The following is a 25,812-nucleotide window of genomic DNA, read 5'->3' on the forward strand; positions in this document are numbered from 1 at the left end:
GCTGATATTTTGTTTACCAGTTCAGGTCTAGCTGAGGTTTATGTATCATACATACATATTAGTAACATATTTGTTATTACATTGTATGTATTTTGTTGTTTGCCTCTGTACTCTCTATTTTAGTCTAGAACATAGGGAGGTTTTATTAAGGGAGATTTTAACAGTTTATTCATGTTGACTAGTTGGTATTAAAGGATGAAGAGAACGATCCTGCTATTATAGTACATTTCTTTTGGCTTCTCTTTCCCTTAAGTGGAAAGATATTATCCAGTTGTTAATTTTTTCAGATTATTGTGTATTAATCTGGATCTGTTAACATTATTTGTAACTGTGAGAAAACCCAGTAAAATTTAGAAGGGGATTCTTATCTGTTTTTACTTGAAGTTGTTTTTCATGTCTTTGGAATAGTATTCTTGTATGTGTGTTTGTGTGTGGTTTTCCTATGTAGGAAAAAAGTTTTCTTCTATTAGATGAATATGTTTATAAATAGACCTAAAATGTGTGATTTGTTCTTTTTTGTGAAATTTGGATGTAATGGCCTTAGCTAGAAGTAATATATTCAAAAACGTACAGCTTACCATTCAAGATTCTCCATAGTTTGGCTATGTCTGTAACCTCATTTTTCTACTATTCTTTTTTTACCTAATCCTCCTTCCAAAGTAAATTGTTTCCATTATTCACTGAACCTTACTCACCCTTGCTTGTTCATTTCCATAATTTTGGTTATATTTTTTCTTCTGCCCAAGAAATGCTCTTTTACATGTTATCTCATTGTCACAGCCTCCCTTATCTTTTAGGCACAGCTCATATCCCTCACCAAGTTGAAGTAGTTTTCCCCTTCTTTGACTACTCATGGCTCTTTATCTGTACTTCTCTTATGGCACTTTCTGCTATTTTCAATCACATATATTTATCATTTCTGTGAGACAGGACATAACTTGAGATAGAATCTGTGTCTATGTCATCTTTTTTTTTAAGACATTCAAAAATTATTTATTTATTTATTTTAACATCTTTATTAGAGTATAATTGCTTCACAATGGTGTGTTATTTTCTGCTTTATAACAAAGTGAATCAGCTATACATATACATACATCCCCATATCTCCTCCCCCTTGCGTCACCCTCACACCCTCCCTATCCCACCCCTCTAGGTGGTCACTAAGCAGGAGCTGATCTCCCTGTGCTTTGCAGCTGCTTCCCACTAGCTAGCTGTTTTACATTTGGTAGTGTATATAAGTCCATGCCACTGTCTCACTTCATCCCAGCTTACCCTTCCCCCTCCCTGTGTCCTCAAGTCCGTTCTCTACGTCTGCATCTTTATTCCTGTCCTGCCCCTAGGTTCTTCAGAACCTTTTTTTTTTTTTAGGTTCCATATATATGTGTTAGCATATGGTATTTGTTTTTCTCTTTCTGACTTACTTCACTCCGTATGACAGATTTTAGGTCCATCCACTTCACTACAAATAACTCAATTTCGTTTCTTTTTATAGCTGAGTAATATTCCATTATACATATGTACCACATCTTCTTTATCCATTCATCTGTCGATGGACACTTAGGTTGCTTCCATGTCCTGGCTATTGTAGATAATGCTGCGATGAACATTGTGGTACATGACTCTTTTTGAATTATGGTTTTCTCAGGGTATATGCCCAGTAGTGGGATTGCTGGGTCATATGGTACTTCTATTTTTAGTTGTTTAAGGAACCCCCATACTAATCTCCATAGTGGCTGTATCAATATACATTCCCACCAACAGTGCAAGAGGGTTCCCTTTTCTCCACACCCTTTCCAACATATATTGTTTGTAGATTTTTTTTTTTTTTGCGTTACGCGGGCCTCTCACTGCTGTGGCCTCTCCCGTCGCGGAGCACAGTCTCTGGACACGCAGGCCCAGTGGCCATGGCTCACGGGCCGAGCCGCTCTGCGGCACGCAGGATCCTCCCGGAGCGGGGCACGAACCCGCGTCCCCTGCATCGGCAGGCGGACTCCCAACCACTGCGCCACCAGGGAAGCCCTGTAGATTTTTTTTGATGATAGCCATTCTGACCAGTGTGAGGTGATACCTCATTGTAGTTTTGATTTGCATTTCTCTATTGCTTAGTGATGTTGAGCATCCTTTCATGTGTTTGTTGGCAATCTGTATATCTTCTTTGGAGAAATGTCTATGTAGGTCTTCTGCCCATTTTTGGATTGGGTTGTTTGTTTTTTGGATATTGAGCTGCATGAGCTGCTTGTAAATTTTGGAGATTAATCCTTTGTCAGTTGCTTCATTTGCAAATATTTTTTTCCCATTCTGAGGGTTGTCTTTTCATCTTGTTTATGGTTTCCTTTGCTGTGCAAAAGTTTCATTAGGTCCCATGTGTTTATTTTTGTTTTTATTTCCATTTCTGTAGAAGGTGGGTCAAAAAGGATCTTGCTGTGATTTATGTCATAGAGTATTCTGCCTATGTTTTCCTCTAAGAGTTTTATAGTGTCTGGCCTTACATTTAGGTGTTTAATCCATTTTGAGTTTATTTTTGTATATGGTGTTAGGGAGTATTCTAATTTCATTCTTTTACATGTAGCTGTCCAGTTTTCCCAGCCCCACTTATTGAAGAGGCTGTCTTTTCTCCATTGTATATTCTTGACTCCTTTATCAAAGATAAGGTGACCATATGTGCATGGGTTTATCTCTGGGCTTTCTATCCTGTTCCATTGATCTATCTTTCTGGTTTTTTTGCCAGTACCATACTGTCTTGATTACTGTAGCTTTGTAGTATAGTCTGAAGTCCGGGAGCCTGATTCCTCCAGCTCCGTTTTTCTTTCTCAAGATTGCTTTGGCTATTTGGGGTCTTGTGTTTCCATACAAATTGTGAAATTTTTTGTTCTAGTTCTGTGAAAAATGCCAGTGGTAGTTTGATAGGGATTACATTGAATCTGTAAATTGCTTTGTGTAATTTAGTCATTTTCACAATGTTGATTCTTCCAGTCCAAGAATGTGGTATATCTCTCCATCTGTTTGTATCATCTTTAATTTCTTTCATCAGTGTCTTATAGTTTTCTGCATACAGGTCTTTTGTCTCCTTAGGTAGATTTATTCCTAGGTATTTTATTCTTTTTGTTGCAGTGGTAAATGGGAGTGTTTCCTTAAATTCTCTTTCAGATTTTTCATCATTAGTGTACAGGAATGCCAGAGATTTCTGTGCATTAATTTTGTATCCTGCTACTTTACTGAATTCATTGATCAGCTCTAATAGTTTTCTGGCAGCATCTTTAGCATTCTCTATGTATAGTATCATGTCATCTGCAAACAGTGACAGCTTTACTTTTTCCTTACTGATTTGGATTCCTTTCATTTCTTTTCGTCTCTGATTGCTGTGGCCAAAACTTCCAAAACTATGTTGAATACTAGTGGTGGGAGTGAACAGCCTTGTCTTGTTCCTGATCTTAGAGGAAATGCTTTCAGTTTTTCACCATTGAGAACGATGTTGGCTGTGGGTTTGTCATATATGGCCTTTATTATGTTGAGGTAAGTTTCCTCTATGCCTACTTTCTGGAGGGTTTTTATCATAAATGGGTGTTGAATTTTGTCAAAAGCTTTTTCTGCATCATTTAAGATGATCATATGGTTTACTCCTTCAATTTGATAATAGGGTGTATCACATTGATTGATTTGCATATATTGAAGAATCCTTGTTTTCTTGGGATACACCCCACTTGATTATGGTGTATGATCTTTTTAATGTGCTGTTGGATTCTGTTTTCTAGTATTTTATTGAGGATTTTTGCATCTATGTTCATCAGTGATATTGGCCTGTAGTTTTCTTTCTTTGTGACATCTTTGTCTGGTTTTGGTATCAGGATGATGATGTTGCCTTGTAGAATGAGTTTGAGAGTGTTCCTCCCTCTACTATATTTTGGAAGAGTTTGAGAAGGATAGGTGTTCGCTCTTCTCTAAATGTTTGATAGAATTCGCCTGTGAAGCCATCTGGTCCTGGGCTTTTGTTTGTTGGAAGATTTTTAATCACAGTCTCAGTTTCAGTGCTTGTGATTGGTCTGTTTATATTTTCTATTTCTTCCTGGTTCAGGCTTGGAAGGTTGTGCTTTTCTAAGAATTTGTCCATTTCTTCCAGGTTGTCCATTTTACTGGCATAGAGTTGCTTGTAGGAATCTCTCATGATCTTTTGTATTTCTGCAGTGTCAGTTGTTACTTCTCCGTTTTCATTTCTAATTCTATTGATTTGAGTCTTCTCCCTTTTTTTCTTGATGAGTCTGGCTAATGGTTTATCAATTTTGTTTACCTTCTCAAAGAACCAGCTTTTAGTTTTATTGATCTTTGCTATTTCCTTCATTTATTTTTCTTTTATTTCTGATCTGATCTTTTTGATTTCTTTCCTTCTGCTAACTTTGGGGTTTTTTTTATTCTTTTTCTAATTGCTTTAGATGTAAGGTTAGGTTGTTTATTTGAGATGTTTCTTGCTCCTTGAGGTAGAATTGTATTGCTATAAACTTCCCTCTTAGAAGTGCTTTTGCTGCATCCCATAGGTTTTGGGTCATTATGTTTTCATTGTCATTTGTTTCTAGGTATTTATTGATTTCCCCTTTGATTTTTCAGTGATCTCTTGGTTATTAAGTAGTGTATTGTGTACCCTCCACGTGTCTGTATTTTTTACAGGTTTTTTTCTGTAATTGATATCTAGTCTAATATCATTGTGGTCAGAAAAGATACTTGATATGATTTCAGTTTTCTTAAGTTCACCAAGGCTTGATTTGTGACCCAAGATATGATCTATTTTGGAGAATGTTCCATGAGCACTTGAGAAGAAAGTGTATTCTGTTGTTTTTGGATGGAATATCCTATAAATAGCAATTAAGTCCATCTTGTTTAATTTGTCATTTAAAGCTTGTGTTTCCTTATTTATTTTCATTTTGGTTGATCTGTCCATTGGTTAAAGTGGGGTGTTAAAGTCCCCTACTATGATGGTGTTACTGTTGATTTCCGCTTTTATGGGTGTTAGCATTTGCCTTATGTATTGAGGTGCTCCTATGTTGGGTGCATAAATATTTAGTTATTATATCTTCTTATTGGATTGAACTCTTAATCATTATGTAGTGTCCTTTGTCTCTTTAGCAGTCTTTATTTTAAAGTCTATTTTGTCTGATATGAGAATTGTTACTCCAGGTTTCTTTTTATTTCCATTTGCATCAAATATCTTTTTCCATCCCCTCAGTTTCAGTCTGTATGTGTAGGTCTGAAGTGGGTCTCTGTAGACAGCATATAAATGGGTCTTGTTTTTCTGTCCATTCAGCCAGTCTATGGCTTTTGGTTGGAGCATTTAATCCATTAACATTTAAGGTAATTGTCAATATGCATGTTCCTATGACCATTTTCTCAGTTGTTTTGGGTTTGTTATTGTAGTTCTTTTCCTTCTCTTGTGTTTCCTGCCTAAAGATGTTCCTTTAGCATTTATTGTGAAGCTAGTTTGGTGGTGCTGAATTCTCTTAGCTTTTGCTTGTTGGTAAAGGTTTTAATTTCTCTGTCGAATCTGAATGAGATCCTAGCTGGGTAGAGTAATCTTGGTTGTAGGTTTTCCCCTTTCATCACTTTAAATATGTCCTGCCACTCCCTTCTGGCTTGCAGAGTTTCTGTTGAAAGATCAGCTGTTCACCTTAGAGTGATTCTGTTGTATGTTATTTGTTGTTTTTCCCTTGCAGCTTTTAATATTTTTTCTTTGTATTTAATTTTTGATAGTTTGATTAATACGTGTCTTGGTGTGTTTCTCCTTGGATTTATCCTGTATGTGACTCTCTGCGCTTCCTGGACTTGATTGACTATTTCCTTTCCCATATTAGGGAAGTTTTCAACTATAATCACTTTAAATATTTTCTCAGTAACTTTCTTTTTCTCTTGTTTTTCTGGGACCTCTATAATTTGAATGTTGGTTCATTTAATGTTGTCCCAGAGGTCTCTGAGACCATCCTCAATTCTTTTCATTCTTTTTTCTTTATTCTGCTCTGTGGTAGTTATTTCCACTATTTTATCTTCCAGGTCACTTATCTGTTCTTCTGCCTCACTCATTCTGCTATTGATTCCTTCTAGAAAATTTTTAATTTCATTTATTGTGTTGTTCATCATTGTTTGTTTGCTCTTTAGTTCTTCTAGGTCCTTGTTAAATGTTTCTTGTATTTTCTCCATTCTATTTCCAAGATTTTGGATCATCTCTACTATCATTAGTCTGAATTCTTTTTCAGGTAGACTGCCTATTTCCTCTTCATTTTTTTGGTCTGATGGGTCCTTCATCTGCTGTGCTCCTTCATCTGCTGTGTCTTTCTCTGTCTTCTCATTTTGCTTAACTTGCTGTGTTTGGGTTCTCCTTTTCGCTGGCTGCAGGTTCGTAGTTCCTGTTGTTTTTGGTATCTGCCCCCAGTGGCTAAGGTTGATTCAGTGGGTTGTTTAGGCTTCCTGGTGCAGGGGACTAGTGCCTGTTTTCTGGTGGATGAGGTTGGATCTTGTCTTTCTGGTGGGCAGGACCACGTCGGTGGTGTGTTTTGGGGTGTCTTTGACCTTATTATGATTTTAGGTAGCCTCTCTGCTAATGGGTCGGGTTGTGTTCCTGTCTTGCTAGTGGTTTGGCGTAGGGTGTCCAGCAGTGTAGCTTGCTGGTTTTTGAGTGGAGCTGGGTGTTAGTGTTGAGGTGGAGATCTCTGGGAGAGCTTTCACTGTTTGATATTAGTTGGAGCCAGGAGGTCTCTGGTGGACCAGTGTCCTGAGCTTGGCTCTCCCACCTCAGAGGCACAGGCCTGACACCCTGCGGGAGCACCAGGACCCTGTCAGCCACATGGCTCAGAAGAAGAGGGAGAAAAAAAGAAAGTTAAGAAAAAAATAAAAATAAAGCTATTCAAATAAAAAATTTTTTAAATTATTAAAAATTAAAAAGTAGTAAAAAAAGAAAAGAGAGAAAGAAGAGAGCAACCAAACCTAAAAACAAATCTACCAATGATAACAAGCACCAAAAACTATACTTAAAAAAAGGAAAAAATGAAAAACGGATAGACAGCACTTTAGAAGAAATGGTAAAAGCAAAGCTATAGAGATAAAATCAGACAAAGAAACATACACATACGCACTCACAAAAAGAGAAAAAGGAAAAAAAATATCTATATATTAAAAGGAAAAGAGAGCAACCAAATCAATAAACAAATCTACCAATGATAATAAACTCTAAATATTAAACTAAGGTAAACATAAAACCTGAAACAAAGTAAAAGGAAACCCCAAGTCTACAGTTGCTCCCAAAGCCCTCTTCCTCAATTTTGGGATGATTCGTTGTCTGTTCAGGTATTCCACATATGAAGGGTACATCAAGTTGATTGTGGAGATTTAATCTGCTGCTCTTGAGGCTGCTGGGAGAAATTTCCCTTTCTCTTCTTTGTTCGCACAACTCCTGGGGTTCAGTTTTGGATTTGGCCCCGCCTCTGCGTGTAGGTCACCTGAGGGCATCGTTTCCCTGCTCAGACAGGACAGGGTTAAAGGAGCAGCTGATTCGGGGGCTCTGGCTCACTCAGGGCCGGGGAAGGGAGGGGTACGGAATGTGGGGCGAGCCTGCAGTGACACAGGCCGCTGTGACGTTGTAACAGCCTCAGGCGCGCTGTGTGTTCTCCCGGGAAAGTTGTCCCTGGATCACGGGATCCTGGCAGTGGCGGGCTGCACAGGCCCCCGGGAGGGGCGGTGTGGATAGTGACCTATGCTTGCACACAGGCTTCTTGGTGGCTGCAGCAGCAACCTTAGCGTCTCATTCCCGTCTCTGGTGTCCGCGCTGGTAGCCACGGCTTGCGCCCGTCTCTGGAGCTCGTTTAGGCAGTGCTCTGAATCCTGTCTCCTCGCCCACCATGAAACAATGGTCTCTTGCCTCTTTGGCAGTTCCAGACTTTTTCCCGGACTCCCTCCCAGCTAGCTGTGGCACACTAGGCCCCTTCAGGCTGTGTTCATGCAGCCAACCCCAGTCCTCTCCCTGGGATCTGACCTCTGAAGCCCGAGCCTCAGCTCCCAGCCCCCGCCCGCCCCTGCGGGTGAGCAGACAATCCTCTCAGGCTGGTGAGTGCTGGTCGGCACCGATCCCCTGTGTGGGAATCTCTCCACTTTGCCCTCTGCACCCCTATTGCTGTGCTCTCCTCCGTGGCTCTGAAGCTTCCCCTCTGCCACCCCCCATCTCCGCCAGTGAAGGGGCTTCCTACTGTGTGGAAACCTTTCCTCCTTCACGGCTCCCTCCCAGAGGTGCAGGTCCTGTCCCTATTCTTTTGTCTCTGTTTTTTCTTTTTTCTTTACCCTACCCAGGTACGTGGGGAGTTTCTTGCCTTTTGGGAAGTCTGAGGTCTTCTGCCAGTGTTCAGTAGGTGTTCTGTAGGAGTTGTTCCACGTGTAGATGTATTTCTTATGTATTTGTGGGGAGGAAGGTGATCTCCACATCTTACTCCTCCACCATGTTGAAGGTCTCCTTCAGTGTCTTTTTCATTCCCCCTCCTTGCAACTTCTGTGTCATCTTTATATCCTCCACATTGCTGATCATTTAATTGGTACTCAGTAAATAATTATTAACTGAATAATTAGATGTTCTGTAATAAATATCTTCGCTTCCTTAGTAATGGACTGGTTGATTTAATCAGATTAATTCATAGCTAATATTAGCTCTCTGTAGAATCAGGTTCTGCAGATACAGCTTTATATTTAAACATGACCACAGATAAGTTTAAATTTACTACAGGAAATGCTGTGTGCTTACTTTTAACCTCTTCCCTCAAACCCCCCATTCTGATTAAATTATTTAGAATATCACTCTGGAAAGTTTTTTACCTGTATTGGACTAGACATGTTGTTGATATTTCCTGATCTACCTCCTAAGATATTTAGAAAAACTAAGAGGAACTGAAATGTTACTAAGAGGGACTGCCTTTTGGGAGATAACTGTTGCCCTGAGAATCCTGGGTCTTATCCCAACCTGCCTCATAGTGTGACTAACAAGAAATTGTCTTTGTAAGAGTCATATGCTGAGCTATACTGGACACTGACTTCAGGGGAACTTGAACTTTGAAGGGAGATTGTGAGGAAGAGGCTAATAATGCTGTGAAGAACTTTCTGGGCTAGTGTAGGAAAGCTGGACCCATCTATGATGGTCTTTGTTCATTTTAGTATATTCAGTCAGTGGGACTGTTTCATCAAGGAAAGAGAACCTGAGTGTTTTGCTCCTTCTGGAAAGAACCAGCAGGGACATAAAAACTAGAATTACTACTTATTTTTGTTTTTAAAAAAAAATGTCCTTCTTTCTGGCTTTTTTGGGTTTAGCTTTTCCCTGTAGAGGGCTATAAAATTAGTTCTTGAGGCTGAGCGTTGCTGGTAGTTAAATGGCCATCTCTGCACAGTAGACTATATACATTTGGGATTAACTGAAGGAATTTCACTCTCTCATCAACAGTGTTCCAGTGAGTGCATTTTGTTGGAGTATGAATGGGAGCAGAAGCCTGCAGGAAGGAGCTGCTCAGACAAGGAGTGATAGAACACTTAAAACTCCCTTGATATCTTTAATAAGAGGATTCTAAGGAAGCCCAGTCCCCCTAACAGAGAGACTTCCTGGTTTAGACTGGCAGAGCCTATGGCCTGACAGGTTGCTATCTCCACCTCAGGCTGTTCCTCAGCAGTTATGTGAGAGATGCTAGACAGGTCCACAGTGATCTGCTAATATCTAGAAGTGCAATATTGTTTTATTGACGATAGTGTTTTCTTTCTGCCTTGTTTTGTAGACTGGTCAAAAGAATGGATTTCACAGAGGCTTACTCTGACACATGCTCCACGGTTGGACTTGCTGCCAGGGAAGGCAATGTTAAAGTCTTAAGAAAACTGCTCAAAAACGGACGTAGTGTTGATGTTGCTGATAACAGGGGGTGGATGCCAATTCATGAAGCAGCTTATCACAACTCTGTAGAATGTTTACGGATGTTAATTCATGCAGGTAAAGTAAATTCAGGGTGTGGGAGGCTGGGCTTGCAAGCTGAATTAATAAAAGAAAAAAAATGGTAATACATGACTTATTAACAGTAGTATTTGTTTGCCTTTGTATAACCATACAATAACTACTTCTGTGTTATTAAGAATGGTAGGATTGCCTACCTTGAATTATATAAGTATGGTGTTTCAGCTGGACATTTAGAAATGTTGTCCTCTATATGGAAGTGCTTATGCCTGGCCGATTTTTACTGCTAAGCTAGGTGATGTGGCAGAAGTAGTCTGCTGTCTTAATTTAAGCATTTGGTACTTACTCGTCATGTTTATTTTTTATTCCTTCTCCAAAGAAAAAGAACAGTGCTGCCGAAATTGAGGGTATGAGTGTTTTCCTTGAATTAGTCTTTTTTTTTTTTTTTTAATACTTTTCAGTTTCCTGAATTTGGGGACTCTTTCCAATTAGTTTGATTTTGTACTTGCTGAGGACACAGAAGAGAACAGGACAGACAAGGTCCCTGCCATAGTGTTTTTATTCCTTTTTGGGGGTAGGGGTGGGAACAGACAATAAATACCTAAACAGTTAAACAAGGTAATTTCAAAAGGTAAAAGTGTTGTGGAAAAAATAAAACAGAGTAATGGGACAGAGAGTAATCATGCACATCTCTTTCCAGCTCTGTATTTGGTAGACTTCATGCTCGTAGGTTGAGATCAGCCATGTGGGAGTAGTTACACCACAGAAATCAGCCAGTGTTACAAACCAATTCTATAAACTTTTCTTTTTTCTTTTTTCACTCCCTCAGAGCCAGTTACACAGCCAGCACACAACTGAGTGAGGGGCTCAGTAAATGAGACTAAAGGAGACAGTGTGACACTAAGGAAGCGGGGTGTGGGAAGAGAATTAATGGTGATTGAGCACTGCTTTGTAGCAGTCATTGTACTAGATGCTTGATTTACATTATTTATCTAAATATGCAGAACTGCTATTGAGAACATGTTATCCCCATTTTATTGTTGGAAAGACCAAGGCTCAGAGAAATTGACTTGTCAAAAGTTATATAATAAACCAGGATATTTGATTTGAACCCATTTCTCTCTGACTCTAAAGCCCATGTTTTTCCACTATAGTATGCTTCCAGTGTTTAATCAAAGTAAACATTTTTAACATTCAGTTAATTTAAACTGAGTTTGAATATAACACTCCATGTTATGACACTCAGTGCACCATTTACATTTCATTAATCATGGACATTCGTATTCTTCTCCCCTGTGTACTTACCATCACCATTCACTCAGAAGGTAGACTTTTGGGACCATAGCTCATCAAAATTATTAACTCATTACTTCATGGATAGGAAAGAAAGTAATCCTCAAAATGTTTTTGGTGTGGCTTTTTGTTTGTTTTGTTTTAAGGGATGAGAGATGACAAGGCTAAATTCTCCAAATCATAATACAGGAAGTTTATCATGAATGCTTTTTAAATCACGTGTCCTAGAGTCTATTATAGTTGAATGTTTAAACATATTGGAAAAATAGAGTTTATGCCTCAAATGTAAAAATACATGTTTTCAGAATTTGTTTGAAGTTAATTCTATAGCTTGAATTCCCAAACTATCTCTAGTGACAAAGGCATGAATTTTTTTTGTTGTTATAAATTTATTTTATTTATTTATTTTTGGCTGTGTTGGGTCTTCGTTGCTGCGTGCGGGCTTTCTCTAGTTGCGGCGAGTGGGTGCTACTCTTCGTTGCAGCGCGTGGGCTTCTCATTGCGGTGGCTTCTGTTGTTGCGGAGCATGGTCTCTAGGTGCACGGGCTCCAGTAGCTGTGGCACATGGGCTTAGTTACTCCCTGGCATGTGGGATCTTCCTGGACCAGGACTCGAACCCGTGTCCCGTGCATTGGCAGGCGGATTCTTAACCACTGCGCCACCAGGGAAGTCCCCAAAGGCATGAATTTGAATATTTGTTTCTAGTCAAAAAGTTCATTCCAGATCTACAGTTATCTCTTCCCACATCAGTTTTATGTTATAATTTTTTTTCCTTTAAGCTGCTGAATAAAATTAGGCAGGCTTTTGACTTAATGTGTTTGAACTGGCTATTTAAGTCATCTATGTTTTCTTTTAGAAGTTAAAAGTATCACCTTCATTGTTAATGACTATTCTTTTTTAGGCTTGGTGTTTTTGGAGGGTAAGTCACTCATAGTTAACTATGTGAATAGTTGATATAAATGGTCAAATAAAATTTTCTCACGATTTGTATTAGAGTTCACTATTATGAAATAAATTTTGGATAAGTCTAATTTATGTGCAGTACATACACAAGGATTAGGTTAGGGGTAGGGACATAGGAAATAGGGTTTGCAGAGAGTAGGAAGCAGCTATATGACTTATTCTAGGAGGTGGTGACATTTTTGGTCTCAGTTTTCCATGAGTTTGGTTGTTCTGTGTAGTTGGAACGAATGTCCAAAATTCTGTCAGATTTGGTTACTTGATTCACTAGAAAAATCAAACTAAAATGAAGTAAAAGGGCTATATATCCTATTGGTCACTTTCAAAAATGTTTTCTATATTCCCCTGGCTCATCCCTTCTTTTGTAAATTAAAGTCCATACTTAATTCAGATCCACTGCCTTTCAAAAAAGATTATAATTTAAACTTTTCTGGTTGATTCAAGTTCATAAGTATTTACCAGTGGGGAATGGTAGCTGACTACTTTGTAAAATGTCTAGCTAACAACATACAGCTTCATGTAAGGAGGTATTTTAAAGTGATGGTGACGTACAAACATTTCTGGTCTTGAAGAGTGAAGTGAGGTCTCTTCTGCTTAATGATGACAGTAGCATCTTCATATCTGTAACCAGTTAACTTGTTATTATGGGTTAATCTTAAAAGTTTCAAAAGCAAGTTTGATATTTCTGTCATTCTTTATACTTGCTATACCTTTGTTTTATATGATTCATAATTCTCTTGTCCCTTGTGGCTCAGCTGGTATACATAAAATTGTCTTTTATTATATAATTTCTGCCTCCTTAAATTCATCTAATATTAGTTAACTGCCAGAGATTCCTGAAACATATTTTTTATTAGTGTACTAAAGTATGAAGGTGCTCAGGCCTAGACAAAAAGGATAGAAGAGTCTTAAAAGGTTAGAAAGGCTTTGCTTTACTGTCTTCATTTTAGATCCAGAATCTAGCCTAGAAGTCATACATGGCCATTTCATTCAAGTTGGAGAAGAATGCTAAGTATGGATTACTTAGAAATTTAATATGCATATATATATATGTATATATATTTTATTTTAGCTTTCTGTATAAAGTATTAGCACGAATAACAAATTTGCTTGTCTTCTGTATTGGCAGTTTGGTGTAATAGGTACTGAGATTTCATGAAGTTTATTATCTTGAAGAACAATAATGATCTTCAGTGACAGTTAAGCATGCCGTTCTATATTAAATGATTTGCTGACGAAAGGTCACTTAAACTCTTACAATTAATTATAACATACTGTGAACAAGTACTTTTATGTGGCCAATATATGATCTAATAATTCATATTACTTTCTATTAGTTCATGTTAAGAAAATATTATACTGTTATACTGGGCATGATAACAGATACTGGAAATCCTTAGATAAATAAGGCAGTGTAGCGTAGTGATTAAGAGTTGTGTTCAGATGGACCATGTTATTTTACTTATTCTAACTTTAGCACAAGGTTTAATAGTGAGTCTGGCTTCCCCCCAATATACTCCTTCTTTTATTTTTCTAAATTCTTTGTTATTCTTACCTGCCCTCCCTAACCCCTATCAACTTGAGTCACTTTACAAGTATAAAACCAATCAATGAACTAACACCCAGCTCTGTTGACATTTTGATTAGAATTATAATAAATTTATTATTATTTTGGGAAGAATCAGCTTCTTTATAATGTTGAAATTTTCTATTTGGGAGCTATTTACATATCTGTATCTATATATATCTGTGTGTTCCTAGTTTTTCATGTCTTACCTTATAGTTTTGTGGATATCTGAATATATGTCAGTTTCTGACTAATCTGGGAACACTGTTTTTGTGATAGGAACTTTTAAAATATAACTACCCTATCTTGCCATTTAGTTGTGTATCCTGTGCCCTGGTCCGGGAAGGTCCAGGGCACAGGATTTGGAGGCTGTTTATTTATGCTTATTTATTTATGCTTATTTATGCTTACAAGCTGTTAGTTGAATATTATTATGGCTTAGACTGATGGTTTCAGCAGTTATGATTGCAGGAATTACTTAAAACAGATGATTATTGTAGTCAGGAACATTAGTTTTAATTCTGGCATTTAAAGAAAATATTATTTAAAGCTTTTTTTACTTGTTTATTTTTTGTTTTTGTTTATCAATGCTCTCAGAAATGCCTCCCCCATTCAACCCACCGCTCTATTGTGGGTTTAGAATTTTATTGTTTTGGAAGCAAAGGTAAGAAAGTCACTTAATATTATCTTTTGCTGTGGACTTACAAAAAATTTAATGTGGACATTGTTTACATAATTTGAATGTTACCAAAACTTTGAGATTTTCATAACAAACCCAGAAAACTTAAGTCAACTCATAAGTTCCTTATAAATTGTATGCCATTGTTCAGTTTCTTTGAAGTGCATTTTATTATTTTAGAAATGTAGGCTTCATTAATGATTAGAATGTAGTTTTAGGTTAGAAAAGGAGTGTTTTAAATACCTTCATCTTATTAGTTGAGTACAAGGAAGTAATGCTACAGGTGAGACCATTTTCCTCATGGAAATTTAGAAATAAAAGAATCAAATTTATTAATATTTCAGTAAATCTTGGATCTTGCTTTTGTGTTACTACTTTTCAATTCCTGCTGCTCTCCTTCCCCCACTTACCAAAAATTAGAGAAGAGAAAATGAGTGTGTGGGCAGAATTTGTGTTAAGACTACTGGGAAGCTGTTTATATTGTGACCCTTGTAGAACTTTTTCTTGATTTTCTAGAGAGTTTTAAACTATGAGACCTCCCATTTATAATTATCTTTTAATATTTTATTAAATTCTTCTGGGAATCTTTGCTTTTTAATCCCAAGAAATAGAAGTGATACCTTCTAATTGATAGTTTTTTATTCTTTCATAGCTTCATCTAAAAACTACATTAAGACAAAGACTTTTGAGGGCTTCTGTGCATTACATCTTGCTGCAAGTCAAGGACATTGGAAGATCATACAGATTCTTCTAGAAGCTGGGGCAGATCCTAATGCCACTACTTTAGAGGAAACCACACCACTGTTTTTAGGTGAAGTATATTATTTGTGGTACAGATAAAATTTTTTATTTTTTACTTTTATTTTTTGCTAAAGAAACTAAGCTTAATTTTCCCTAAAGCTGATGTATTTATAGTATGTTCTCTGGCAAATATACTGTCACTTATTTGATTTTGAAACCAAAAGGTATTTTTAAAGGTTCTTCTTTGTTTTCTAACCTTGGGTGATAGCATCTGAGAATATCTTTTAAACGTTTACTTAAAGTTGTTAAACCTGTTCTGAATTGTAGTCATTATCATTGTTCTCAATGTTGTTCTGAAGACCAGGTAGAGTTTAAATTGTAGCAGTAGTTACAGGGTTATCTGTGAATGTTTTATGTTTGCTTTTGCTTTTTCTTAGCATTAAGAAATTAAGAATGTTTTATGGAAGAAATCATGAGCTAAACCTTTAACGCCAGTTAATTTGTTGCCTATATGGATCACTATTCAGACTTGTTCAGTTATGGTCTGTTTTTTTCTTTTTTTTTGCGGTACGTGGGCCTCTCACTGTTGTGGCCTCTCCCATTGCGGAGCACAGGCTCCAGACGCGCAGGCTCTGCGGCCATGGCTCACGGGCCTAGCCGCTCCGCGGCATGTGGGATCTTCTCGGACCGGGGCACAAATCCATGTCCCCTGCATCGGCAGGCGGACTCTCAACCACTGTACCACCAGGGAAGCGCTATAGTCTGTTTTTTAATTCATTAAGAACAAAGGCCAGGGACTTCCCTGGTGGTCCAGTGGATAAGACTCTGTGCTCCCAATGCAGGGGGTCTGGGTTCAATTCCTGGTTGGGGAACTAGATCCTGCATACTGCAGGTAAGAAGTCCGCATGCTGTAACTAAGAGTTCACGTGCTGCAACTAAGAAGTCTGCATGCCGCAACTAAAGAGTCCGCGTTCTGCAACTAAGACCCAGCGCAGCCAAAATAAATAATAAACAAACAAATAAATAAATATAAAAAAAAAACAAAGGCCAAATTCTGAAGGGCATACTTCTAATACCTGTCTTTTTTGCTTCCCTCCCTCCCTTTCATCCTGTTTGTCTTTGGGGACATTGTGGCCCATAAAGTTTAGTGGAACATGAGAAAATTCAGAGAATAAAACATTTGTACAGAATCAGTATATTTGGATTATAGTTTTGGTCCTGCCACATGTAATTCATATGTGCATTTATTTACTGTATGCTTCAGTTTCCTCACTTATAAAATGAAAGTAATAGTACCTACCTAGTCTTTATTGGGCGGAGAATAAAATATCTATGAAAATAATTTTTTCCTTGTAAATTAAAAAATATATATTCTTAAAGTTTATGTACAGTAGAATTCATTCTTTTTAGTGTACAGTTTTACGAGTGTTGATGTATGCATAAAAATGTGTAATGACAATGACAGTCAAGACACAGAACAGTTCCATCACCTTGCAAAATTCCATCATGCTGCCTATTTTTTTTGTTTGTTTGTTTTGTTTTTGTGGTACGCGGGCCTCTCACTGTTGTGGCCTCTCCCATTGCGGAGCACAGGCTCCGGACGCACAGGCTCAGCGGCCATGGCTCACGGGCCTAGCCGCTCTGCGGCATGTGGGATCTTCCCGGATCAGGGCACGAACCCGTGTCCCCTGCATCGGCAGATGGACTCTCAACCACTGCGCCACCAGGGAAGCCCATGCTGCCTATTTTTAATCAACCTTTTCCCCCTACTTCACCCCCGTTAACCCCTGATCTGTTTTCTGTTTTCATCCCTGTAGTTTGCTTTTTTCTTTTTTGGCTGGGCCTTGCAGCTTGTGGGATCTCAGTTCCTTGACCAGGGATTGAACCTGGGCCACGGCAGTGGAAGCCCAGCATCCTAGGCCACCAGGGAACTCCCCTGTAGTTTGTTTTTTTTTACAGAATGTCATAAATATATATGAAATAATACAACATGTAACCTTTGAGACTGACTTCTTTCACTTAGCATAATGCTTTTGAGATTCATACATGTTGTTGCTTGTATCAGTAATTCATTCCTTTCTTGCTAAGTAGTATTCCATTGTATGAGTGCACCACAATTTATCTGTTTACCAGTTGATAGACATCTGAGTTTTCAGTGTTTGGTGATTATGAATAAATTGCCACAAACTTTTGCACACAGGTTTTGTTTGAATATAAGTTTTCATTTCTCTTGAATTAATATTTAGGATTGTTGGTTTGTGTAGTAAGTGTATGTTTAATTTTGGAAAACAATTTGTAAGTTTCTTATATAGTGACTCTCCCATTTTGCATCCCCTCCAGTAATGTTTGAGAGTTTCAGTTGTCGCACATTCTCACCATGTCACTTGGTATTGACAAATTTTTCTTTTTTTCTTTTTTCACATTTTAGTCATTTTAATAGGGATTTAGTGGTATCTCGTTGTGATTTTAATTTGTATTTTTCCTGATTGCTAATGATGTTTAACATCTTTTCATGTGATTATTTGCCATCTTTCCTTTTTTTTCTGTTCTGTTATTAGACAAGTGTTTTGTTTTGAAATAATTTCAGACTTATGGAAATAACAGTACAAAGGATTCTTGTGTACCTTTCACCCAAAGTTTGTTCTTTTGCCCTGTTCACTATATCATTTTTTCTCCCTATATATTTATCCATGTATTATTTTTTTGGAACCCTTTGAGATTAAATTGTAGACATAAAGCTTCTTTACCCATAAATACTTCCGTGTGAACTTCCTAGAAGCAATGAAATTCTTTTATGTAACTGCCATAAAACAATCAAAATCAGGAAGTTAACACTGATACAGTACTATTGTTTAATCTACAGATTTTACTCAGGTTTGCCAGTTGCTCCACTAATGTCCTTTTTAGCAAATAAAAAAAAATTTTTTTTAATTGGTTCAAGATCAGTCCAGGATTATTTATTATATTTAGATGTTATGTCTCTTTAGCCTCCCGTAATTTGGAACAGTTTTTCAGTCTTTACCTGTTATGATCTTTGCATTTTTGAAGAGTTCAGGCCATTTATTTTGTAGAATGTCTTTCAATTTGGGTTTGTCTGATGTTTTTTCTTGATAAAGTACAGGTTATACATTTCTCCAGGAATACCACAGAAGTGAAATGGTATCTTAGTGCATCTTATCAGGAAGAAAATGATCCATTACTGGTGATGTTAATTTATAAAAGTGTTTTAAATATGTGATATATACTATTATGAAGATGTTTCATGGAAGCCTTGCTATAATATGGTTTGAGTTTCCTAGAGGGGAGATTACTTTTTATGTAAAGTTTCTTTTTTTTTTTACCACATCCACATTTAACCCACTTCAGATATTCTGTACAACTACATAGTAAGCTTAAGCTTTCATTGAAGCCGTGCTAAGTGCAATCTCTGTTCTAGTTGTTATCTTCAAGGAATCTAACATAGAGGCGTGAACAAAAGGAATTAAGTCCTGTAAAAGAGTTAGAAATAATGTGTTCAAGGTATTAAAATAGGGAAAAATAAGTCACCCTGGGATGACAGAGGAAGATATCATGTGCAGAGTACGGTATTAATAGTAACAGCAAAATTTATTAAGCAGAGAATGTTTACCAAACCCTGTGTCAGATGTTTTACATGAATTACCTTGTTTAATTTTCACCATGATTCTATGACATATGTACTATTATTATTTCTACTATCACAGATGAGGAAGTGTGAAAACATTGTATTTAGGATCAGAAGTTCTGTATTTAAGTTTTGATCTTGCTACTGTCTGTGTATTGGTTAGAATAGCATTTCCTGAATTGATTCAATGAGCTATTAATAGGTGTTCATTGACAGAAGTATTCCTGATCAACATATGTTTGGGAAATGCTATGTTCTATATTCCCCAGTGTAGAAAAACAAAAATTAGTAGCCATGTAGCTTTATGTGTCCATGTAGTCTGCAGTATCCTCTGTATTCTATGTTATCCTGTTTTAGTATTTTCATAGTCCTTATCACTTGCTACTTGTTTATTGACTCCTCTCACTAGAAAGAATGTTGCACAAGAGCAGGGATTTTATTTATCTTGTTCACTGTTGTAACTCCCAAACTCAGATCAGTGCCTGGTATATGGTAGGCATGCAGTAAATTATTTGTTGAATGAAAGAATGAAGGTCTCTGAAATAGCTTCTTATAAAATATCACTTGTTTTAACTTTAATCCAGCATTTTGAAATGTATTTGACCTTAATATTATTTTTATTTGTGGAACACTTAGGGGGAATATCTCAAAAAACATTAATATTCCATGGGACTATTTGAGAAATGCTAGCTTGATCACTTAGTTTACAGTTTCAAAATATAATAGTCCCATTTACTAAATTCAGCATCGTGCTTACTTATTATATAAGTATTTGGAGAAAATTAAAGATGCAGAGTTTTTAGTGATTTATATTTCAGGATATACTTGCTGTTTTTTATGTTAATGAAGGAAGAGTTGCCAGGATAATTCACACCAGTGAACAACTTTAAATCACTTCTTTTTAGTAATAGGATTTATTTAGTTTCTTTGGCTGCAAACTACCATCCTAATTATGTTTTGTATTGGCTAATAACAAAAAATATTTTGACTCAAGCAGAGAGTTTAAGCCCAAGGATATATAGTACATAGAGTACTTCTGCATGCTCAAGTACTGCATCAATTGTATTAGGTCCTTGTTTGGAAGTAGAGGGGTTTTTGTTTTTTAATTAATTAATTAATTTATTTATTTATTTGTTTTTGGCTGTGTTGGGTCTTCATTTCTGTGTGAGGGCTTTCTCTAGTTGGGCGAGCGGGGGCCACTCTTCATTGTGGTGCACGGGCCTCTCACTGTCACGGCCTCTCTTGTTGTGGAGCACAAGCTCCAGACGTGCAGGCTCAGTAGTTGTCGCTCACGGGCCTAGTTGCTCTGTGGCATGTGGGATCTTCCCAGACCAGGGCTCGAACCCGTGTCCCCTGCATTAGCAGGCAGATTCTCAACCACTGCGCCACCAGTGAAGCCTGGAAGTAGAGTACTTTTAAAAAAGGAAGAGAAAAGGAAAATTACAGCCTGAGCTTTTGCAGAAACATAGTGACAAAGAATGGATATGTGACTCTTCAGTTAGGTGTTTGTTTAGTTAGGTGTTGTGGGCTCTAATGTCTGCTCTGACCCATAAATAATATGACAGACTTCAGCAATGTGCTTTACTTACCTGTATATTTCTCCCTCTTTTAAATAACCATAGTGATCTGTGTTTCCATCTATAATGGAAGAGGTTTTTTTATTAAAACAAAATCCAGAACACTTCAAGGTTTGCACCAAGCTATAGATGATAATCTCTAGGTAAGGAAGAGTGGTTGGACCAACTGGACTTAAAGTGAGAAAGGGGGACTGCCCGTCTAGTATAGCTTCCTACCCCATCTGTAGCTTTATCTTTCCAAACTGTTCATTGCTGAAACTTTGGAGTATGTTACCCCTCCCCGCAAGGAAAGCTGTATTCCCTTTCATGTTGTAGTACCTATCCTGTGGCCCAGTTAACACCTAAACTGGGGGATCAAGGGATAGAAAATGAATACAGAACTATGGAAACTTTCAGGTGACTAGAAAAGTCATCAACATCAGTGGTGTGTCATTATGATTGGACTAAAGGCTAAATGCAGACAGTTAGAAAATTTACTACTCCACTGTTTATAATGGGAATATCTTTCCTACACAGAACTCACCAAGATTTTCATAAAATGGAGTTTGGAAGGAAGCTTTTCAGTTCGATGACAGTAAGAATTAAAATGTGAAAATCCCACAAATTCAGGAAACTTCTCCTCCATATCTTTCCACGTGAAAATTGTTCTTATAGAACATCATTTGCTAACATGCAATTTAAAGTTTATGTTTAACAAGAAGTCTACCTCTTATTTCTTTTCTTTACCGTTGTCTTCTCTCTCCACTCCCCTTCCCTTGCCTCATAAATGCATACACAGTAAATATTCTAAGAATAGATTTGTAAAACTGCTTTGGAAATACGAATACCCTTATTTATAAATATAGTAGATTTAAGTGAAAATATAGCTGATTATATAGGAAATAGGTTTTCTTTTTATTTTGCTGTATTGAAAACAACACTGATAAATTGGAGGCTCAAATCCAACCCAGTGTGACCTCACAGAACAATTTCTATGAGAACTGCACAGCACGCTGTTTTGGCTTTTGATGGATTATTTTTCATTTTTTGTTCTTCTGAATTTCTGCTTAGTCTGTGTAACCTTCAACGTTAAACATAGCTGTGATGTTTATTAGGAACAAAGTTTTTTATAAACAGTGTTATGTGAGGCTGCCTATTTCAATATTGAATTGTAAAATATGTCATACTTTAGCTCGTGTGGCCTATCCTTTAACTCTGAATGTTGATATATTCCAGAGTTGAACAAACCAACCTGTATTTCACTTTTCACTAGTATTTTCATGGATTAGTGATCATTCATAGAGTTATTTTTTGAGGTGCTATGAATTTTGAGGTTTAGCATTCATATATTTAATATGTATTATATTAATTAAACTTAGTCTTTGGAGTTATTTTTAGATCTTTCAATGGAAAGATTAATCATCTTCCTCAAGGATTATAACTTAAGCATTTTTATTTGAGGACAGGTTCTTGAAAATAGGAGTTTGAGTTTTCTCAGGTCTGAAGTATGGCTGTTCACTAAAAAGTTACATTTTAAAAATGTCAATTTCATGTTCTATTTACTTTCTTGATGTAACTTTTTATTATTTTATATCATACTCTTCGATGCTTTAAGACTGTATCTTTTCATCCCTTAAGGTAAGCAGTTTGAAGCTAGTATATTTATTATCTTTCTTGTGTTACCTTCATATAATTAAATGTATTTACGCCATCTGTCATTTTATTAGTCATGTTTGATTGATAGAATTAAACTTCTGGCTTTTAAAAATGAAGAAATCAGTATCCCTATATTCTCCTGTGTAACTCTTTTTCTTTTTCTGTCCTTTGCCAAATTTCGTTAGTTATATTGTATTAACGTTGTCAGTGGAAATAACATTTTGCATCCTATTCTGGCATCTTAATACCTTCATTTTATTTTATTCTTATAGTTCTGTGGTTCAGTAGCTTAGAAGTTTATCATCAGTTATTTTGCCATGGTTTTTCCAGTCTTGTTTGGCTGACTAAATTCTTCCTTTAACAGAGTCCTCTGAAAGGATCCATGGGAATAATGTTCCTTGAGTTCTTGCATGTTCATAATTGAATAATTATTTAATTAAATTAAATCAATGAATTAATTTACTTTTCAGCCATACCCACACTGCAGCTTGTGGTATCTTAGTTCCTCAACTATGGATTGAACCCAGGCCCTTGGCAGTGAGAGTGCAGAGTCCTAAACACTGGAGTGGTCCTTGGGATGAGGGATGTTTTGCCAGATACTTTTTCTTTGATAGGGACTCCTCAGTGTAATAATTTGTTTCTCTAAGACATACTGTGGAGATCATACAGAGGTGGCTCCTATAAGGAAACTCCTGCTATATGAGTACTTCAAAAGCGTGAATCGGATAATTACAGAAAGTGGTAGAATTAACTTTTATAGCTCTGCTATCTAAATCAAACATTTCTCTTGACTCTTGGTGGGGAGACATATGGAAAAATAATAAGGTTTTTGTCTTCTAAGACTTTCATGTGATTGAAAGATGTGTTGTTCTGGATATGATCTCTGATGGCTAATTGCCCATTTGACTTCTTTCTGTCAGAAACAGAGACATGTCAGTGGCAACATGTAGAATTAGATTGGGGTACTGACTACAATCTTTCTGTTATATTCCTAACATAATGAATTATGTCCATTTGGTCATGGTTTTTCCCATCAGTATACATCTTTAAGATTGTTAGTCGTTGGGCAGACACGAGGTCCTTTGTAAGAAAGAAGTGTAACTTTTCATTACAGTTTTAGAAAAAATTTTTCTAAGTAGCAATCAAGTACTACATTTCAGACTAAGGATTCATAGCCAAGACACATTATAGAAATATATCTGTATATATAGGGAGAGTGGTTTGAAGTTATGATATATGTCTTTGATGGGAAAGCCTTACTTTATAACCATTCTGATTATAAAATTTAATTATGAAATAAATAACTGTGGGTAGTCCTACTTACCCAGTGACATTCTTGAAATAATTCTCCATCCTTGCCAGTCACTTTGTCAGAGTGAAAAGTTGAAACTAACATATGCTATCAGGGGAGTTAGTATAGTACTTTAATAGTTCTCCTGTCCTGGGTATAGGTAAAGTCTTAGAAAAACATAAAATCTGAGGTGACATAGAATAAATTCAAAACACTAGAAAAAAAAAATTACTTGTCATTGCAGTCTAGTTTCTTTTCTAGTGCCACCAGATGTCAGTGTAACCACAAGACCAAAGAAATACACAGTAGATAAAATGGCTACAAACATTCTTTTTTGCTTTGTGAAAGAGGTAGGGAAAAAAGTTTTATTCAAATTAGATATACAATGGAAAGATTATTTTATCAGTGAATTGTAGAGAAAAATGAAGTGCATAATGGAGAATAGAGTACATGTAGAATTTAAGAAGCATAGATACAGTTAAAAATTCATATATAAATCAAATGTACTAATAGAATATGTAGGTGATCTCTGAGGCCCTCAGAAATCACCAACCTGTTGCTATAACTAGAGGAGATGGACAGCCCGTGGTTAAACTGTTCATTACAGCCTTACTGACTGTGATGTTTCTCAGTAGAACTACTGTCACAATCTGAGCCTCACGATGAAAGAGTATATTCTAGCTTAAAGATGTAAAAAAACTCAGCTCACTGCAATTTGCATTTGGTACAGAACTCGTCTACAGTAGTTCCCTAGAACACATAGTCACATTAGCCATTTTTACAAAAGAGTATTCAATAGGATAATTACATTTTAAAAAATCCCTCCTTTAGAAATTTATTGTTTAATGAGTGCTGCATTAAATAATGTTCATTGTTTACTATTTTTAGGTAGAGTTTAGTACTCCTAGTTAGATTTATTACTTACATGAATGTATAGCTCTGCCATATTTCCCCCAGATGAGAATCATATGTTGAGCCCGTGTCTTCATGAAATCTTCATGTGGGGCTTGTGACTGCACTCAGTGTGCTACATGCCTCAACTGAGTTTTGATTTTGGTTAGAAGCTTTATGTGGGTCAGCGGCTGCTTCTACTTCCTTGATTCCTCCTTTTCAACAATATTTTGTTATTCAGGTTATGTTATCCCAGATTACTTCTTTTTCCCTCTTAAATATAGGAAATGGAAAGATGTGTTTCTTCAAAAATATAAATGTCTCCCTAGAAATTATTGCAGGTAATGATGTTCTCATTATCATTCTTATTTTGTTAGACTTTTGCTGTTACAGGTTTCTTCAACACAATAACCTGACCTGTTGTGGGAGGGGCAGTGTCCCTGCCATCAGAACTTCTGGTTTTTCTTTTCTGCTGTCTCAGCTAGAGTCTTACAGACAATACCTGTTTGGATTGAAGGGAGGAAAGCCTTTCCCCCATCTTTCTGTGTACCCCAGACACTTTGAGCTCTGTCTTCCAAGTGGGGTGTTTTATTTCATGTTTATTCTTTATCCTTGGGCTCTGGTCTCTGTTCAATGCCAGTGTAATACCAGATCCTATGATTCTGCTTTCCTTTTCTCTCTGGGAATCCACAGTACTTTTCCAGGTTCCAGAATTACTCATTTCCTTTCTGTCCTTGAACACCTGCCCCAAACCATAGGAGCCACAACTGATGGCCTGGCGTCCTGTCCTCATTGCCAGGCATGTATCTTGGAGATAGATATGCCTAGTATTCTAGGTTAAATTCCAATTTAGTTAAATTCTAAACTCTAGACCAGAGCAGTCCAATAGAATTTGGAAGTGTCCTAAATCTGTACTGTTCAGTCACTAGCCAAGTGTGGCTTTTGAGCACTTCGAATGAAGCTAGTTTGATTGAGGTACTCAAATTTTCATTTAATTTAAATTAATTAGATTTAAATAGCCACATATGGCTACTGGCTTCTGTATCAGAGAGCGCAGCTCTTCGTATATCCTTAACTGAGCTGTAGTCCTCTTCTATCTTTGAAATGTTGGCCTCCTTTGCCGTAGCATGCGGTACTAGATGGGTCCCATGTAGAGAGGTGAGGGAGCAAAGAAACACCAGCTTAGCCAATCAGCTTGCTTATTAGTGAGATGGTAGAAATTGCAGCTGAATTTCCCTCATTATCCTCAGTTGATTAGGTAATTATCAGACTCACGCTCCAGTCTAAGGAAATGTCTTTAAGTCTTTGCAAACTTGGACAGGAAGTGGAAGGAAAAGAAAGAGCATAAAATTTCTATATAAACAGCATCTGCCTATAGACCTAGTTCTTTTTTTTGGAAGAGAGAAAAATCTGGCAAGGGAATACAGGTGGTGGCCATGGAAAGATAGAAGATTATGGGCTTTGGATTCCTTTTTTGAGGATGGGAAATAGTGTATATGTTTGTAAGACAAGATCAGTATGGCTGTGGAGGAGGAAAGATAAACATAAACGTTTATTTAAACTAATAAAACTGGTTTGTGAGTAAT

The 25,812-nt window shown here is 36.9% G+C and overlaps 1 protein-coding gene across 1 annotated transcript in view; it reads left to right on the plus strand.

Annotated features, from left to right (window-relative positions):
• ASB3 (ankyrin repeat and SOCS box containing 3) overlaps window positions 1-25,812 on the plus strand; it is a 95,726-nt gene that overhangs the window by 23,972 nt on the left and 45,942 nt on the right. The window contains exons 2-3 of the mRNA XM_081255064.1: window positions 9,780-9,988; window positions 15,101-15,259. Coding sequence (XP_081111190.1) covers window positions 9,793-9,988; window positions 15,101-15,259 — 355 coding nt within the window. The 5' untranslated portion in view covers window positions 9,780-9,792. The remainder of the gene's footprint in view (window positions 1-9,779; window positions 9,989-15,100; window positions 15,260-25,812) is intronic.

The sequence above is a fragment of the Mesoplodon bidens genome (genome assembly GCF_964165515.1).
Source record: "Mesoplodon bidens genome assembly, chromosome: 14".
In the NCBI taxonomy this organism is placed as follows: Eukaryota; Metazoa; Chordata; class Mammalia; order Artiodactyla; family Ziphiidae; genus Mesoplodon; species Mesoplodon bidens.